This window comes from Gymnoscopelus braueri (assembly GCF_963280865.1).
Source record: "Gymnoscopelus braueri genome assembly, chromosome: 10".
NCBI lineage: Eukaryota > Metazoa > Chordata > Actinopteri > Myctophiformes > Myctophidae > Gymnoscopelus > Gymnoscopelus braueri.
The window spans coordinates 50,219,515-50,239,228 of record NC_137611.1 but is presented as its reverse complement, the minus strand read 5'-3'; the positions used below and the strand labels follow the sequence as shown (position 1 = coordinate 50,239,228).

Sequence of the window (19,714 nt, the reverse complement as noted above, 5' to 3'; positions counted from 1 at the left end):
AGTAGACTACTCATTATGCAGAATTTCCCATTTCACAAGTTTTCAAATGCAGATAGATAGATAGATACTTTATTGTCCTTGCGGAAATTTATTTTGTGCCAAGCATTGGCACTGTGTACTGTCGTCCTGATGGTAAAAGGTGGTATTGACTGTATAACGGGTGCGTTCTATCCCTAGCAATAGCTCTCCTCTTCCTAAGCACCCGGGTCTCATACATTGCTGCCATACTCTCAAGTCCCCAGCTATCTTGCTGGATACATTGATGATTTTATGGAGTTTGTTCTTATTAACCAATGATAATGAGCCATACCAGGAAACAAAACAGAAAGTCAATGCACTCTCCACGAAGGATCGATGGAAGAGTACCATTAAACATTTTTCCACGTCATACTGTCTCAGTCTGCGCATAAAATGCAACCTCTGCTGACCTTTCTTATAGATGGCATCAGTGTTGGAATTCCATGTCAGCTGGGAATCAATCGTTGTACCCAAATACTTGTATTTCTCAACAGTCGCCACCCCATCCCCATCAATAACTATTTGCTGGTGTGCATCATGAGCACTAGTCCTAAAGCAAATATAACCTCCTTAGTTTTCTTAATATTCAACTGAAGGAAGTTACTCTTGCACCAACCAGCAAACTCATCCACTGTTCTTCGATAGCTTATCTCATCATCCTCAATCAGACCAACAATAGCTGTGTCGTCGGCAAATGTTACAATACAGGTGTTATCTGAATCACTCCTACAGTCGCTTGTGTACAGAGTGAACAATACCGGTGAGATCACGCTCCCTTGCGGAGCCCCCGTGTTGGTTGTTATAGGGAGAGATATTGCCTTATTCACCCTGACATGTTGTACCCGATCAGTCAGGAAGGACTCCACCCATCTGATGAAATTGGTGTTAACACCCAGATCTTACAGTTTCCTCATCAAAATATGAGGTCTCATTGTGTTAAATGCCGAAGAAAAATCTACAAAAAGTACCCGAGCATATCGTGTCTTTTTAGGTTGATCTAGATGATAATAGATCTTATTAAGCAAAAGAAGAAGAGCGTCATCAGTGCCCCTCCCCTTTCTATATGCAAACTGTAAGGGGTCCATTTCATGTTGATGCACATTACTAAGGAGGTCATTTTAAGTAATGCACTCCAAGCTTTTGATTATCAATGATGTCAAGGCAACTGGCCGATAGTCATTAAGGACTTTGGGATTGGACATTTTCGGCACTGGAACTATAAGTGAAGTCTTCCACACTTTTGGAATATAGTGTGTATCTACTGATAACTGGAACATGTCTTAGTACAGGGCTGAGCTGTTCCCTACACTCCTTGAGCTATCCCATCGGGACCCGGTGCTTTGAGTCGGTTAATTCCTTTGAGGGTTCTACACACCTCTTCCTCTGTTAATAAAAGTGATTGACCACTGCCAAATTGGTCCTTTAACAAATTATGTTCAACAGAAAAATCTAAGGTATCAAATCTGCCATAAAAAGTATTTTTTAAATTTTTTTGTTCTCAACTTACACTCTTAAACGTATGTTCCTACCGCAAGATAAAATATGTTTTCGAGTGTTTGCGATTAGATACAAAGTCAACGCAACTTGCCGCGACATTACATCGAGCGGCGTAAGGGTGAACGGGGCGACACAAAACGAAGCGTTCCGCTGCCTCTGTATCTTCTATCCAGTTGGAAAATCCTAAGTCAGGCGACGTTCGCCTCCCGTTCACCAATGCTGACCAGCACCACCAAAGTGAAGTGATTCAAGTGTGCCCGGTCCAAAATGGGCACCACAGAAAATGAATGGGAAAGACAATATTATGTTCATCCCGAACAGTGGTTCTCAACCTTTTCAGGGCGCGACCACCCAAAATAATCATATTTGAACTGGGGACCCCCCACCCTGACAAGCACTTGGAACTGTAGGAGTTAAGGCATTACATTTAGTTTGACTCAGTTCCACGGATAAACATTGTGAAAATAGCAGATCTAGAGTAGGCTACATGTTCACAACGTGACATTTTTGCCTCTTTCTTATATTATTTGACACGCATGCACACACTTTCTCTAAGTTGACTCTACAAGCTCACAATGACACGCTGTGACTTGTGAGCTTAAATCTGCTACTTTTGGCTAATGTTCCCCCCAGAACATGGGATACTTTGTTTTAGTGCCCAATTATCTGGTTACCTCATATAGACGCAGCTGGTTTAGTCTGTCCAGTTGGGCCCCCAACCTGTAGAGGCTGGGCCCTTCTAGTCACCAGATAAATGTGAGGGGTTGTGAGATGATTAATGTGAGATGAAGGAAATAAAAAACTAAATCCTGATGCAGAAATGTGGTTTCAGTTTCTGTATGTGTTTGCAAACGTTTTGTTTTATTGTGAAATATTGGCTAATTAATTAATTTATTTATTTTAATTGTTGGAGCTTTTACAACTCATAAACATCTGAAATGTTAAAACCAATTTATTTTCAATATTCTGAGGATTTCTTGTGACATTTTCCCAAGTTGAACAGGAATTATTTTTTCATCTACTTTTTTCAACTACTTTCATACCAACCCGAAACCAGAAGTTGAGGGGAGTCTATTTGTAGAAGGATAAAAATAAATGTAATTTAGTCAGTCAGTCTCTGGGGTAAAAGGCTACTGTTTATGTTCTGCTCACAAGCTGTATCACTTACCCCCTTGGCTGGTGCATTTACTCAAGTACTTCAGTACAATTTGGAGATACTTTGACTTTACTTGAGTATTTCCATTTAACAATACTTCATACTCCACTGCATCTCAGAGGCAAATATTGAGCTTTTGACTCCTCTGCAATTGTTTGAAAACATTAGTTGCCATTTACTTTGCAAATTTGTATTACAAAACATAACTTTGACCAAATAAGCCCGTTATACTTTGTCTGTTCAAAAATAGCCGATCTACGAGCTCACACGGCACGTTATTAGCTTAAGATTAAAGTGTATATTTTTGAATACTTTTGAAAAAAACACTTTTGGTACTACTAAGTATATTTTGATGCAAACGCTTGTGTACGTTTTGGTCAAGTAAAATGTTTAATACAGGACTTTAACTGTCTCCGTTTGGAAACTCACTCTCCGCTATTAGCACCAAGATAATAGATAGGTTCCGGCAGAGTGCGGGACCGGCGAAAGTAGCCACAATGATTAGGTGCCCACTCGACATCTCTGTTTTCCACTGTTTCTTTCATATATAATTCTTCAGAATTTCGTTTTTATTTGTATTTATCTATTTATTATCTTTTTATTTTATTTTATTGTATGTATTTATTTATCTTTACACAAAGAGGGTATATTTACTTGTGACCCATAAAAAAAATGTATGCATGACCTCAAAATGTCCCCCGGCCCACTGTTTGGCTACCGATAGTGTTTACGTTGCGCTGTCACAGGCTGAGCGCTGAGGGCTCCCCCCTGTGCAACCCTGTTAGGGGAAGGACGAGGATTTCACAATAACGGAGCCGTGGAGAGCACAGCAGAGTGTGTGTGTGTGTGTGTGTGTGTGTGTGTGTGTGTGTGTGTGTGTGTGCCAACCCTGTGGCCATGACAGAGGACACAGTAGAGTACACACACACTCACACACACACATACACACACTTCAACTCCTGTCAAACTATGTAAAGCATGTGAAGACGATCGCTTGTCGGCTGAGGAGACACTAGTAAAACAAGAAAGGAAGGCTGATCTTGGGGAAAAACACATGATGTTGATTTGTTTGCTCCTATGTGGCGTGGGCGTGCTCCCCGTGCATGGGTTCCTACTGGAAAGCTGTCCCCGGAAAGGTGAGTTTAACAGCCTGTCACTACAGTAAGCGTTGATGGTTTAGCCCATTAAGACCGGGAACGCATCTGTGTCATTTTAAGTTTTCTTTGGCTATTAAAAAAAAATAATAATAATCGTGAAAATGTGTGCAAATCTTTGAATATATATATTTTTAAAGCGAACATTTTTAACTAAAATCTTTGTTTCTGGGGATTCTACAAATGTCTTCTAAATCCTAACAGTTTTTTGAAAAAACTTATGTTGCTATAATATCAGTGGTTCTCAAACTTTTTTCATGTCAAGGACCACCAAAATTATAAGTATTTGAATGCGGACCCCCATCTCAAAATATTTTGTTCCAGGGACCCTAACAAGCAAAAAAAATGTGCACATATTTTCAATATTTTAAAAACATTTGCCACGCTATGAGCTTGTATATCTGCCATTTTTGAATAGTCAAAGTATAAAATAATGGTTAAAGTGGTTCAAATCTAAAATGACACATATGCGTTCCCCGGTCTTAATGGGTTTTAACTATGAAATAATCTAATAATCTAACTCTGAGAACCAAATGGACCGGGTCCATTTGGTTCCATTTGCACACTCTCAGAGTTGCATGTAAGCCTATGAATTAACCCAGAGTGTTTTACTGTGCATGGCAGATTGGGGCACTTGAAATATGATATTAAATAAGAAAATCCATTGCCTCTCACTCGCTTTCACTTTAGTGTTTACGGTGACCACAATTATGTTGTTTCACAAAAGCTTGTTGCCTGCTATAACCACCCATTGGTTTTCAAACCTTTTCATGTCAAGGACCCCCAAATCAATATAGATTTGACCACGGACCCCCATCTCAAAATATGCTGTGCCAGGGACCCCCATACAAGATTTTCGTTGTTAAAATGTTTCAAAGACTGTAGCTTGTAGATCGGCTTATTTCAAATACTGTAGCTTTTGTATATAGAGTTAAAGCGGTTGAACTTATTCTGATGCTATATTACCAGTTTTGCTGGGGACCGCCTGGAACCCCCTCGAGGACCCCTGAGGGTCCCCAGACCCCACTTTGATAACCACTGCCTTTTACCTGTTGCATAGATGCTTCATAACTACGTTACTCTCATATAGAGATATTAAGCCAAGGTGAAACAGTGATTGCTATTATGGTTAACAGCTGTTTGATATCAGTTAAATACAAATGTATAACAACTATGTAGCCGTAGTCTATAGGGAGATTTTGATTTGAGATTGTTCTCAAAGTGGGGTCCGCTTAACTATCTTTTTGGGCGGTGAAACCGCCCCTATAAGTGAGGTTTGGATATTTGTACAACTTATCCTGCGCTGTGATTGGCCACAAATGTACAAAAATGGACCCGCCTAACCCTGCACCGTGATTGGCCAATCACTGTCAGGACTGTGATTGGCCAGTGTCACATGGCACATGTGCATAGCCCTATATAAGAAACCATAACTTCAAAAAAAAACATAATATTGTTTTTTTGAAGTTATGGTTTCTTCCATCATAAAGAGTGTTTCAATAAATGTATTTATTTTTTGTACATGATTGGTTGACTCCATTCAGTATTGTGATTAGCTAGCAAGACACCGCCCACTTCACACAGGGTGTGATTTTTCAAGATTTATTTGAAAATAGCTTATGTACAAGCTCACAATGCATTGCATCGTAGTTGAGCTTGTAGATCCGCTATTTTCAAATGCATCTTGAAAAAAATATGGAATATTATTTGAAACTTTTTAACAACAAATCTTGTATGGGGTCTCTGGCACAAAATATCTTCAGTTACGCTGCCAAATACACATTAATTTGGGGGTCCTTGACATGGAAATGTTTGGGAAGCACTGGTGTAGGGGATGAACGGGAATGAATGTGACATTAATGACACAACAAAGCAGAACACAACAACAAACACACTGACGTCACAACACTGTGTTTGCATCATGGTGTTGTCACGTTTTAGGACAGTGGTTCTCAACCTGTGGGTCAGTACCCCCAGGCCGGTCCCCACATGATTTTTGGGGGGTCCCCAGTTGACAGTGAAGTGACAATTTAAGGACTTTTCAATAACTTTTTAATACCTAAAAAAAAACTGGTCAAACATTGGCCAAATTGTCAAATAATATAGGAATGAGGCAAAATGTTTGAAAATAGCCGATCTGCACTTGTAGATCTGCTATTTTCACAATATTTATCTGTGAAACCGAGTCAAACAAAATGTAACGCCTCAACTTCTATAATTCCAAGTGCTTGTCAGGGTGGGGGGTCCCCAGTTCAAATATGATTATTTTGGGGGGTCACGGCCTGAAACGGTTGAGAACCACTGTTTTAGGACAAAGTAAAACGTGACTTGTTGCACAGTAATGCAACAAGTGTGTCAAATATAGGAGCTGTATGTACAAGCATACATGATCTACAAGCTCATTGTGATGTGGCTCTGCTATTTTAGGCTATAGTGTTTAGTGTTTTATTTATTTATTTTATTTTTTAATGGGATTAATAACATCATCGTCCTAAAAATGTTGATGTCCTCGCAAGTATAGTGATGTGTGTGTGTGTGCGCCCGTGAACGTTTAACACTTTGTCCTGTAAATCGGTGCGTTTGTTTATTCAAGCTCCATGAGTTCAGTGAGCCGCATGAACATTTAAAGGAACAGCTCACCAATTTATCTCAACTGTATTTTGTCCCAAATTAACCCTCACTCTACCTTAACAGTGAGTGACAGTTAGTGAACCGTAACACAGTTATGTGTGTGTGTGTGTGTGTGTGTGTGTGTGTGTGTGTGTGTGTGTGTGTGTGTGTGTGTGTGTGTGTGTGTGTGTGTGTGTGTGTGTGTGTGTGTGTTTATTGCATTTTTGAATATGTGTGTACTAAATGTCATGTCATGACATCATGAAATACTACATATTTTGTGATTAAACCCTTAAACTTAATAGACAAGGTCCCCTGGGGTTCTATACTTGGTCCCCTCCTTTTTTTTTCACTCTACACCAGAGGTAGGCAACAGGCGGCCCGTGGGCCAGAACTGGGTCACGGGCCAAAGGTATTTGCATGTTTTCAAAGATGGCCCCGTTTGAAAAAACCATGCTCTACACACCATCTCTTCTGTGAAAATAGCGTATCTGCAAGCTCACAGCATGGTGTGAGCTTGTGGATACGCAGTTTTTGCGGAATATTAGCCCATTTTCACAGAAGGTTGGCCCTGTTATGACAAGCCCCAAACATGGACTTTATATAGGATTCATGAGGTTAACAGTTGCTGGTGAGTTTTGGGGACAGCATGCGTTACGTGATATATCTAGAATAAACCAGTCGTTTTGGCACGCTGTCCCTTTAAATAGATGAGACTTGAGACAGAGGGAATGGAACATAGACATAAATAGGTATATTGTTGGGACGCCTGTTATAACTGCACTGCAATAAATATGTCGGAGTTGTATAGAACAATGGTTCCCAAACTGGAGGTCGGGACCCTCAGGGGCAGATGATTAGCTTAATGAGAGAGAGAGAGAGAGAGAGAGAGAGAGAGAGAGAGAGAGAGAGAGAGAGAGAGAGAGAGAGAGAGAGAGAGAGAGAGAGAGAGCACAGAAAAACAAGAGGGAACAGGACAGGTTGTTGCAAAAAAGGAAGTATGGACCAAGAGGATTTTACACAACATCCCATCTGCACTGTCCAGTCAGCCACAACACACCATTGTACAACACTCTTAACATTTAAGCCCTACGTACTTATATGTACAACATTGCAGCGCGTTATGAGCTTGTAGATCTAGCTCTGTTTGAATTTAAAAACTTTCAACAACAAGATTTAGAAGATTTGTTTTAGAAAAAGAGTGTGACACATCTTGACAAAATTGCAGTGGTGTGAAGTATCTCAGTACTTTTACTCAAGTACTGTACTTTACTGGAGTATTTCCCATTTTCAATACTTTTACTTCTACTCCACAACAGCTCAGAGGCAAATATTGTACTTTTACTCCACTACAATTATTTGTCAGCTTTAGTTACTAGTTACTTTACAGATTTAGATTATTATCACAAAACATACATTAACCACTTCAGCTCTCTATACATTTCGGCAATTTGAAAATAGCCGTACAAGCTCACTTGTGAGCTTGTAGATCTGCTATTTTCAAAAGATTTGTATACATTTTGAACTACATTTTGTATATTTTGTTTCCAATACTGTTATACTTTTACTCAAGTACATTTTGATTAATTAATTTAGTTGGGACCTCTTCCTGGGGTCCACACATACAGTACGTACTGTACTGTGATTGGTCCAAGAGAAAGAGCTAGGTTGTCTATGGGACACAGCTGTTTTCTGTCAATGTTTAAAATGGAGCTATTACTTGGCCTAGTCTGTGAATGTTTTCGATGTATGTTTACTTAAGCAGTGGTGGCAGTAACTAAGTACATTTACTTGAATTACTTAACTATATCTTTGGATGTTTCTTTTTTTTCAAGCACATATGACTTTCACCTGCACTACATTTCAAACGTATGACTCCACTACATTTCTAGGAAGGGACTCTTGGGACCCAAACTATATTGTGAAATAACCATTTAAAAACTTAAAGAACCCCCCAAAAAGATATATTTTACTTTCTATCAATTACACACGCCATGAAGCCTTGAATTCATGGAGATTTATTAGTTTTTGTCGCATTCCTAAGCCAAAAATAATTCAATGCAGATCATCATCGCAGATCATCATTGCATCATCGCTGGTCATCAAATTATTGGCTCAGGAATGTGACAAAAACAAAACAATCTCCATGAATTTAAGCCTTCATGGGGTGTGCAATTGCTAGAGAATAAGTCATTTTTTTACTCCTTTAAGCTATCATGGACCACAATGAAAAGAAGCTTCAGAGTTTTTGTGATCTATTTTGGTCATTCTATTTTATAATAATTTATTATATTTTATTCTAATCTATAAATACAGTGAAAATAGCAGATCTATTGTGTCACACTGTAATGCGTTGTAAGCATATAGATGTGCACAGCTCAAAGGTACAGTTTTTTGTTCTTTGTGGCAGTGGTGTAAAGTGACTAAGTACATGTACTCAAGTACTGTAATTTTGAGGCATTTTTACTTTACTGGAGTATTTCCAATGTTTCATTCTTTTACTTCTACTCCACTACATGTCAAAGGCAAATATTGTACTTTTACTCCACAACAATTATTTGAAAACTTTAGTTACTACAGTAGTTACTTTGTAGATTTTGATTGTTATTACAAAACATACATTAATCACTTCAGCCCTATATACATTTCGGCCATTTGAAAATGAACTGATGCCACGTTGTGCCGTAATTCAGAAAAGTGAGATGCATGGAGATGTATTGAAATGCTTCGAAAAGCATCGTAGAATCAAATTGAATTGTGAAGAGGTGAACCGCCGTTGAATCGAATCCTGAGGCCACGCAGTGCCGATGAACGCCTCTAGTCTACATGTTTACCCACTGAATAACTCAGAGACAAATTGTCTCTTCCGTGCATCTGCAGGCAAACACTAACCAAATTATTGTAAAGCCTTAACCCACTTACTGTGAATGCTGAGGCTATTGTCTAGAAAGATCAATGACCAGCACAGCATGAGTTCCGGGAACGCATCTGTGTAACCACTTTAAAGATGGAGTGCCATGATATTTTTCAACCCTAAAACCTGATCATAAGGTATTATTATTATGTAAGGATTTTTTTCCAAAAAAAAAAGTGTACAGTAAGTGTTAAAATGTTGTTTTTATGTAGACACACCCACCAGTTCATTAAGTATACCTGGTTTCACTTAGCACCACCCATCTAATCCAGTCCCTCCGCCTCCTCCTATAAGACCACCCACCTGTCCTAGTCCTTCCCCCTTATCACTAAAGGACTGCCCATGGTTCTGCCCATTTGTTTACAAAATGGCAGAGGGAGGAGAAATTGGACAAATACAGCCATATATGTTTGAACCTGAATCTGGTTCAGATGAAGATGAGGAGGAAGAAGAAGAACTACTCCACAACCGGAAAGCCTCATCAACCCTTTGCTCAAATCCCAAATGCTCATGTGTGCAACGGATAAATAAAAGGCTTAAAAAAGGACAACTTTGTTTTTTTTACAACCAAGGTTTATATTTTAGCTTGTAATTAAAGTAAATAAAAGATGAGTGTTATTTCTTTTTCATTTACTGCTTTCTATAGTTTTAGCAATTTTCGCGATCTTTTTTACAGTGGGCGGGGGCATTCTGTCTGGTGGCTAAATATGCCTTTTTTACACAATAAAAAAGGTACGGTGGTCTTTGATGGTCAGATGTGAGTTATTGGGGGCTAGAAGAGCTACTGTAAATAATAAAGAAAACGCCGGGTTATTGTGTAAAAAAATACATATTTAGCCACCGGACACTGTAAAAAAGATCGCAAAAATTGCTAAAACTATAGAAAGCAGTAAATTAAAACATTTTAACACTTATCTTTTATTTACTTTAATAACAATCTAAAACATAAACCTTGGTTGTAAAAAACTAAAGTTGTCCTTTAAACAGAACCATCAGTTGTCATACATCCTTACAGATGTGCCATGATGTTCAATATCCTGTGATCCAAGTAGAACTACAATGACTATGGTATCCATTACATCAGTGACATTATTTATAGCATCACTGCACACATTTTACTATCATTACAATGCATTTGTATTCCTTCAACCTGACATTCCCATTTAAATGGGCTATGTATTCTTTCCATACATCCCCTTACTAGAAAATGGAAATATTATATAAGCTACAGTATATTACAGTAGACATATGCATATAAAACGTCTAACTAGATGCTCTCATAATGTATTCAGAGCCATTTCCACCTTGATAATACACTTCTGTTTGCAGAGGCACAGATAATTCGTCTCTTTTTTATTATATTGACAAACAATCACGCTGTATCTAATCCAACTGAACTAGCTCTAGCGACCCTAACGTTGGCTGAGACTGTATGACTCGAGTTGGTCCCGCCCGCGTCGGTATGTTCTGCCGATTTAATGTCAATGTTTTACCTTCTGAACATCGTATGAAAAATCTAAAGCTAGGCGCCGTAACCTACATATGTCTGTTGTTCCGACGGCGTGAAACAATGCATCGATGGGCTCAAACAACCGTTTAAAACCTTAGTTTGTTGGCAGCCTGCGTTGGATTAACATGGAGGCTCGTCCCTGATCTAACTCTACGCCATGTTAAACGGCGATGCGCGTTCACGACCAGCACTGTCTCTGCACGTTGAATTCAATGCAGACCGTCACAAAACCCCGGTTTAAAAGGTTGTTTCAACCCATCCATTAATTTCTTCACACCGTCGTAACAACAGACGACTGTAGGTTACCGCGACTACCGTTACATTTTCCATACGATGTTCAGAAGCGATCTTATTGACGCTGAACTAAATCCCATAACTAAACGGTGGGGGAGGTCACAGACACAAGGCTATGTCAAACCGATTCATGCTCCTAAATCATTTTATTGGGGCTGGCGGATGTTTTAATTTACCGGTAACGCTCCTGAAGTGCTGCTTTCTGTGTCTCCAGGATAAATCGTCGGAATAGAACCTGGCTTCAGTACTGTCCTGTTTGCAAATCCCATATTGACTTGCACTAAGTTGGTGAAGCAGTCATCAACAAAATGGGAACTACACACCCGAAGCCTGGTAGAGGGGGCTGAGGGAATAATCCTGTCTTTATAAATGAAATTAAGCCATTGATCACGTTTGTCCGTGTCAATGGGCAAAGTGTGAAACGACTGTTTGATAGCTGTCACACAGCAGTTAGGCAGAGAACAACCTGCCATTGTCACACACGTGTGTTTGAGGCAGCTCCGCCCACAAAAGGTTGTAGTATAAATGACAATGATAATGAGGGGAGGTGCGGTGGGTGGGTATCGGCATTGTTACGTCAGTATGTCGCTGTTTTTGGATTGGCATGTTTGACTCTCAAGGTTTCAGCCTCCAGGGAAAAACTCCAAATAGTCAGAGAAGACATGAAACACCATACAACCACCAGCGGGGGCCTTAATGAAGTTCTATCAACCTCATAGACACATGAAAAACAGAAAAAGTGCAAAAACATGGCACCAGCTCTTTAACCATTATTTTTTTTGTCTTTGGCTATTAAAAAATAGCAAGCTCATAGCGCGGCACCGAGTGCCGCACTATGAGCTTGTAGATCTGCTATTTTTGAAAAATCTTGAACATTTGTGCAATTATTTGAATATGTATATTTTTAACCCTTTAAAGGTCACCCCAAGAAAAAAGCATTGGAAAAATTATTTCTTTGCATTTTTTATTTATTTGGGGCAATAGTAACAACTATCAATTATAATTTCTTTAACAGACCCAACAGTTTTCCAAATATAGGCCTCTACCAAACGGTTGAGATGTCACTTTATGGTAATGGTAAAAGTTTCATGCATATACATTGATTTATATGCATTCACTGAGAAATATTTCTCCCATTATGTTCCCCAGTCTCTTCTGCTTGTGAGAGTTGATCAGCATCATCTGTTTGGTCATCTTCTTCATCACACAGATCATCAAAATAGTCCATTTTTTATTTCAGCACCACTACCTTTACCATTAAATGACAATTCAACCATTTGGTTGAGCATGTTTTTTTAGATAGGAATAAAATCATACTAATACATAAATATAATGAAATAACATTATATGTATTATATTAACAACACTGAATTAGCAAAAGCCCTATTTATCCATAGCAAATAGTACATTTTAATTACTTTAGTTTAGCTTCACTACTTACCATAAAGTGACAAACAACCCGTTTGGTAGAGCATGTTTTCAGAAAATTATTAGACCATTATTAGATTTTTTTTTATTGTATCAAGCTACATAATCAGGTTCAGTAACACCTCTGAGATGATAATATGACAAAAAAAAATCTTACCTCTGAAATTTCAACCAAAAAAATCCCACCTTTCAGGAGTGGATTAATTGATTTTCACTTCCTAAAAAGTGGCTACCTGAGAATCCATGTGACTGGGAAACAGTGACATCTGGTGGACCTTTTTTTTGCCATAACATACCTCAACCAAATGGTAGAAAGGGCTCAATCAGGTTGAGTTAAGTTCAGCAATGTTGTCAATGAGAAATAGTGACTTAAAATGTGCTCTACCAATTGGTTGAGCAGACTGTTAAAGGGTTAAAGTGAAACTTTTTAACTCAAATCTTTGCTTCTGGGGGTCCCTGGAACAACATATTTGAGATGGGGGTCCGCGGCCAAATACATATAATTTTGGGTGGTCCTTGACATGAAAAAGTTTGAGAACCACTGATATAGAAACATACGTTTTTATTTTTAAACTGTAGGAGTTAAAAGACATTTGTAGAATCCCCAGATGCAAAGATTTGAGTTACAAATGTTTGCCTTAAAATATAGATATATTTATATTCAAAGATGTGCACAGATTTTCACAATGTCTCAAAAATAGCAGATCTAAGCTCGTAGCGCGGCACTCGTTGCCGCGCTGCGAGCTTGTAGATCTGCTATTTTTGAATAGCCAAAGAAATCTAAAAATGACTCTTCCCCCGGTCTTAAAAAGGTTAAAGAAGAATTTTGTGTTTTTAATCAAATAAATATCTTGGTCCAAAGCTGGCCCGGTGCTTAACAGGAATGTGACTTTTTTAAATTATCATTCATATATCAACAGCCCATTATATACCTTGTTTTATGTCGATTTTGTGTAAAAATAAAGAAAATAGCAAATTTACAAGCTAGTAAATCTGCTATATTATCTGTTTTTGAAACATTTATGAAAAATAACTATAAGTAGGCTAACCGTTTTGAACATACAAGGTTTCTACCTAACAGCAACAATATAAACTGCATCACCTCCCCCATAAGTTATTCCTGTCCCTTTTGCAGATAACATATGCCTGTGTAACACTGAATCATCCTCAACTGTGTATGGGTTTCAGAAATGCCCAGAATTATGAATAACTGTACCTAATGTGTGAGGCTGCTTAGGCTATATTAACATGTGCTATCTTTCATAGGAAGTTGAACAGAAAGTTGAACAGAAACTGACATTGAAAGAGTGACATAAGCTAAAACACCAACATATCAATCACAGACATTATATGACTGTGTGTATGTGTGTATATGTGTGTGCACGTGTGACTATGAAACCCTCTTGACCCTCAAGTGCTTTTTCTCAGTCGGTTGGGAGGAAGGGGGGAGGGTTGATGTTTGGGCAGAATTTATTGAGAGGAAAGTCCCTTGAGGGGCTCCTATATGTTGTCTTTAGTCCTTTCAGCATGCATGGCAGGGACGAGTACTATATTCTGTTTTAGAGTGCAGCGTCAGAATTCTGTTATGAAGCCGTGACGTATGCGCACCGTCAGAACTGTTTTAACAGATCTGAGACTAAAATAACGACTAAAGTGTCATTCTACCGCTTCCCTGGCAACGACAAAGAGAAGAGGAAATCGTTATTATATATATATATATATATATATATATATATATATATATATATATATATATATATATATATATATATATATATATATATAATATTAATAATAAATAGTAATATATAATAAATATGTATATACATTTTTTTATTTTTTATTACATTTATTTATTTTATTTTTTTATTACACGGCTTGGTTGAATGCTTGATTCTGATTGGTCAATCATCGGTCATTATTTCTTGATAATGACCGATGAGCTCTATAACGGACCGCTGTCTAATCAAAGACTCAGAGCACCTGCTGCTCATGTCAACCTGCGCTGCTTGATTTTATGCTGTAATCCAACATGACAGCCATATAAAAATAGCCATTTTAAATCACAGGAATGTCACCATGTTATATCCTATAATAAAGAGCACGTTAAAAAAATCGTGGAATCAAAATAATAATAATAAAAAAAATAAACTAGATTGTATTGTTGTTGTTTTTTTATGTTCAGATCCCCCTCCCGGTGTGGTGGTCGTCAATCCGGGCAGTAGGCTGGTTTTGAGCTGCAGTGGGAGGGTCATGGTAGACGGTGTGAGGGTCCCTGTCACCAGAGAGCGCCCGGCCCCCACAACAACGCACCACAACGATGTCCCCATCACCAGAGAGGGCCCGGCCCCCACAGCCAGTGGTGGAAAAAGTACTCAAATGTTTCACTTATGTAAAAGTATCAATACTGCAATGTAGAAGTATACTCTGTTACAAGTTAAAGTCCGGAATTACAAATTGTACTTGAGTAAAAGTACGAAAGTATTGGTATCAAAATGTACTTAAAGTAGCCTACCAAAAGCAAAAGTACTAAAATGTTTGAAAATGGCAGATCTACAAGCTCACAACGCGTCGCGATGCGACGTGATGTGAGCTTGTAGATCGGTATAAAATAGGGCTAAAGTAGTTAATGTATGTTTTATAATGTAATAATTTATATCTGCAAAGTAACTAGTAACTAAAGTTTTCAAATAATTGTAATGGAGTAAAAGTACAATATTTTCCTTTGAGATGTAGTGGAGTAGAAGTAAAAGTATATACAATTGGAAATACTCCGGTAAAGTAAAAGTACCTAAAAAGTGTACTCAATTACAGTGCTTGAGTAAATGGTATACTCAGTTACTTTACACCACTGCCCACAGCGCGCCACAACGATGCCACCGTCACCAGAGAGCAGCGCCCGGCCTCCACAGCAACGCACCACACTGCTGGCAGTGTGCTCCCCACTCTTGCACACACGCCACACACACCTGTGGACAACAACACTGGACTGACTGCACTCCATGGTAAGCAGTGCTGGAAAGTATAACTAAGCATAATTATGTAAAGCCTATTAAATTGTTGTTCACCCCAATAAAATACTTTTTTTCTATCGGTTAGCCAGAATCAGAATCATAATCAGGTTTATTGTCACATCACAGGTTCACAAGGTTAAAAAGCGGGTGAAATTCGCTTTCGAACATCGTTCCGATCGCAACGTTATCTCCATAGAAAGAAGAGGGGGAGGAAGAAGAGGGGTGAGGGGCACGTGGGAAGGATCTATATATTTACACTACCTGAGATAAAAAATATGACCTGAGCATAGCAGCAATGTATACTGTGCATGATATACTTATGGACGTTAAGGTGCTTAGAGAAAAAAAAAAACGAAAAATACAAATATCATACAGCTTGTGATAGCAGAACATAAACAGTAGCCTTTCAACCAGAGACTGACTATTACATGTATTTGTATCATTCTACATCAAATTATTGGCTTTGGAATGCGACACTAACAAAAAAATATCCATGTATTCAAGCCTCCATGGGGTGACTCATCGATAGAAAAAAAATAATTGTGGGGGAAATATCCCTTTTAGACCTGAGGCCGATTCTACAAATGCCTTCTAAACCAGTAGTTCTAAAATAAATAGGTATAGCCATATATAGGGACCCCCAGAAGGGAAGATTCATGTTAAAAAACACTCTCAAGATTTTTAAATAATGTCCAATAATTGCTTTCCGGTTTTAATGGGTTAATGTACTGTACTAAAAGCTGATGTAATACTATTGTAAATGTGTATACTTGACTACCCCAAATGGTTCTCAGAGTGGGGTCCGGGGGGACCCCCAGGGACCGGTTGTTTGAGGGTGTCCCAGGGGGTCCCCAAAATGTGTTGGGGAAAAAAATGGTTTAACCAGCTATCTTCAAAATATATTAAAAACATGTTTTTAAATATATTGTATAGTATATCTCTGCTGTCGGGCAGAAACCAGCCAACTCCAAAATGTTCATTTTTCAGTAAATTAAAAAAAAGTGGAGTTAGGAGGTTTTGTTCATCATTGATAAGAACAGCTGAATGGACCTCCAAGCTCACAATGAGGTTGGAGGTCAAAAGGGGGTGGAGCCTGGAGTCAGCAAAACCAGCTAACTCCACCCCCTTTGGTGGACTTAGCTGGTTTAGCAGAAAGTTTGAGGATCCAATGGAGTTTTTTAATACTGTTCATTGGTTCAATATTTTTTTAATCAACACACAGGCGTAAAGGGTGTTCAATAGCACTGATTTATGGGGGGACAAATGCAAAAGCGGAAAAATGGAGTTAGGTGGTTTCTGCCCGACAGCAACGAATCTGTCTGTGGCTAAACGAGTCTGTGGCCAAATACATTAATGTAATAGTCTGGCTAATGCGTTGCGGCAACAATGCCTTCATCAGGGTGAGTAATGAATCACCCTGATGAAGGCAATGTTGCTGCACCTTTTTTTACATTATTTATGCCATGCATTAGCCAGACTATTAAAGGCATTTAAAATGTCCCACAAGAGTGCCTAGGTATCATCTCTTTTTATACATTAATTAATTATTGTGGGCGTCCTTGCTATGAAAAAGAGTTGGAGAACCACTGATATTGTTCCTTCCCCTAGTTATCTATCTATCCATCTATCTCAGGGGTGGGCAGCTTTGATGGAGAGGGCCACTATATTTCCACACTCACTCCAGAAGGCCACATTGCACAGTGTTGGGCCATTCTATGTCACACAAAAGCAGCAAAAATAGCAGATCTACAAGCTCAAACGCGGTCGCAGTGCGACACGTTTTGAGCTTGAAGATCTGCTATTTTTTTTAATGGAATCCAGATTTTATTTTTTGCCATTTTTTAATTGGAAACCTGAAAAGTAATATTTTTATTTAACTTCAAATGCATTTAGTTATACTTACGTTACCTTTATGAACTTAAATACAAAGACATAAAAAAGACAGTAGAATTGTAACAGTAAGCTACTAATATAGACTGAAGTGATTAAAGCGGGTCATGTTTGCATGTTTGGAATTGTAACAGCTGAAATCAATAATATATCAGTATTCCGATATTAACCGGCAGGCCGCATTAAGTGAAGGTGGGGGCCGAGTGTGACCCCTGGGCCGCCAGTTGCCCATGTATGATCTATCTCAGTGTAATAATATTGTAATACTATTGTAAATGTGACGTTTGTGACTCTACGCAGTAGCAGACAACACAGTGAGCAATGAGAAGCTGGAGCGGCAGCACACACACGGACACACACTGTCTCCCACTGATGAGTATGACTGGAGAGCTGGGGACACCGACGAGGACCACGAGGACCAGGAGGAGGAAAAGGTACAGGGAAAGAGCGGTATAGTAATTAGGTACATTTATTTAAAGCAGCCACATATATGCAGTGGTGTAAAGTAGCTTTTGAGTTATTTGTACTTGACTTGTGTTTCCAATTTCCAATACTTTTACGTCTACTCCATTACATCTCAGAGGCAAATGTTGTACTTTTACTCCACTACAATTATTTGAAAACTTTAGTTACTAGTTTGCAGATATAAATTATTACATTATAAAACATACATTAACCACTTTAGCGTTATTTGAAAATAGCAGATCTACAAGCTCACAACGCAACGCATCGCAACGCGCTGTGGCTTGTAGATCTGCTATTTTCAAACTTTTTAGTACTTTTACTTTTGGTACTTTAAGTACATTTTGATACCAATACTTTTGTACTTTTACTCAAGTACATTTTGACGTGTAACAGAGTGACAGAGTACTTGTGCATTGCAGTATTGATACGTTTACTTAAGTAAAACATTTGAGTACTTTTTCCACTACTGCCACTATCGTTCCTGTTCAACCCCAGATTTGAATCCAGGTCTCATGCACAAGTGCAGATTTTTTTTTTCAAAGCTCACAACGCGTCGCAAAATCTAAGGTTTTCAAATAATTATAGTTGAGTAAAAAGTACAATATTTGCCTCTGAGATGTAGTGGAGTAGAGTATAATTATTGAAAATTCTCCAGTAAACTCCAGTAAAAAACAACCTCAAAATTGTACTTAGCACAGTACTTGATTACATTTACTTAGTTACTTTCCAGCCAAGGGGGGAAGTGATACAGCTTGTGATAGCAGAACATAAACAGTAGTCTTTCACCCCAGAGACTAAATTACATGTATTTTAATCCTTCTACAAATAGAATCCTATCAACTTCTGGTTTCGGTTCGGTATGAAAAAAAAAAGTGGATGGAATGAAAAAACTGTTTAACAAAGTGGTCTTGGCATTTCAGATAATCAGTTCCAATAGGTTAGGATCAGTGGTGGAAAAAGTACTCAAATGTTTTACTTAAGTAAAAGTATCAATACTGCAATGTAGTAGGCTACTGAAGTAAAAGTCCTGAATTAAAAATGTACTTGAGTAAAAGTACAAAAGTATTGGTATCAAAATGTACTTAAAGTACCAAAAGTAAAAGTACTAAAATGTTTGAAAATAGCAGATCTACAAGCTCACAACGCGTCGCGGTGCGACGCGTTGTGACGCGTTGTGACGCGTTGTGAGCTTGTAGATCGGCTATTTTCAAATAGCCTATGTATAAAATAGGGCTAAATTGGTTAATGTATGTTTTACAATGTAATATATTTATATTATTTCTACAAGAAACCCATCTAAAAGTACCAGACCAGACAAAACTAAAGAGTAATTGGATTGGGCATATTTACCATTCTTCATTTCAGAGTAAAGCTAGAGGAGTGGCTATTATATTGCATAAATCTGTGTCCTTTGTGTGCTCTAGGGTAATTGCAGACCCAAATGGAAGGTACTTAATTATTAGTGGGGAAATGTACAATACTCCAGTGTTACTAGTTAATATTTATGGCCCAAATTGGGATGACGATGGCTTTTTTAGATCTTTGTTCGCTAGCTTTCCAGATATGGCTTCACGATTTCTTATTTTAGGTGGCGATCTTAATTGCTGGATATCCTCCAAGCTGGATCGCTCCTCCACCCGAACGCGTACACCTTTGAAATCTGCTAAGGTGATTCAGTCCTTTATGGAACAATTCTCGATATCTGACCCATGGCGTTTTTTTAATCCTTTAAAAAAAGAGTTTACTTTTTTCTCAAATGCACAT

At 38.4% G+C, this 19,714-nt stretch overlaps 1 protein-coding gene across 1 annotated transcript in view; it reads left to right on the top strand.

The window, feature by feature from the left end:
* Nucleotides 1-3,591: 3,591 nt before the first annotated feature.
* The window catches only part of il6r (interleukin 6 receptor), a 49,045-nt gene continuing 32,922 nt past the window's right edge, over nucleotides 3,592-19,714 (top strand). The window contains exons 1-4 of the mRNA XM_080438905.1: nucleotides 3,592-3,807; nucleotides 14,767-14,952; nucleotides 15,443-15,586; nucleotides 17,786-17,919. Of these exons, the coding sequence (XP_080295031.1) occupies nucleotides 3,726-3,807; nucleotides 14,767-14,952; nucleotides 15,443-15,586; nucleotides 17,786-17,919 (546 nt within the window). The 5' untranslated portion in view covers nucleotides 3,592-3,725. The remainder of the gene's footprint in view (nucleotides 3,808-14,766; nucleotides 14,953-15,442; nucleotides 15,587-17,785; nucleotides 17,920-19,714) is intronic.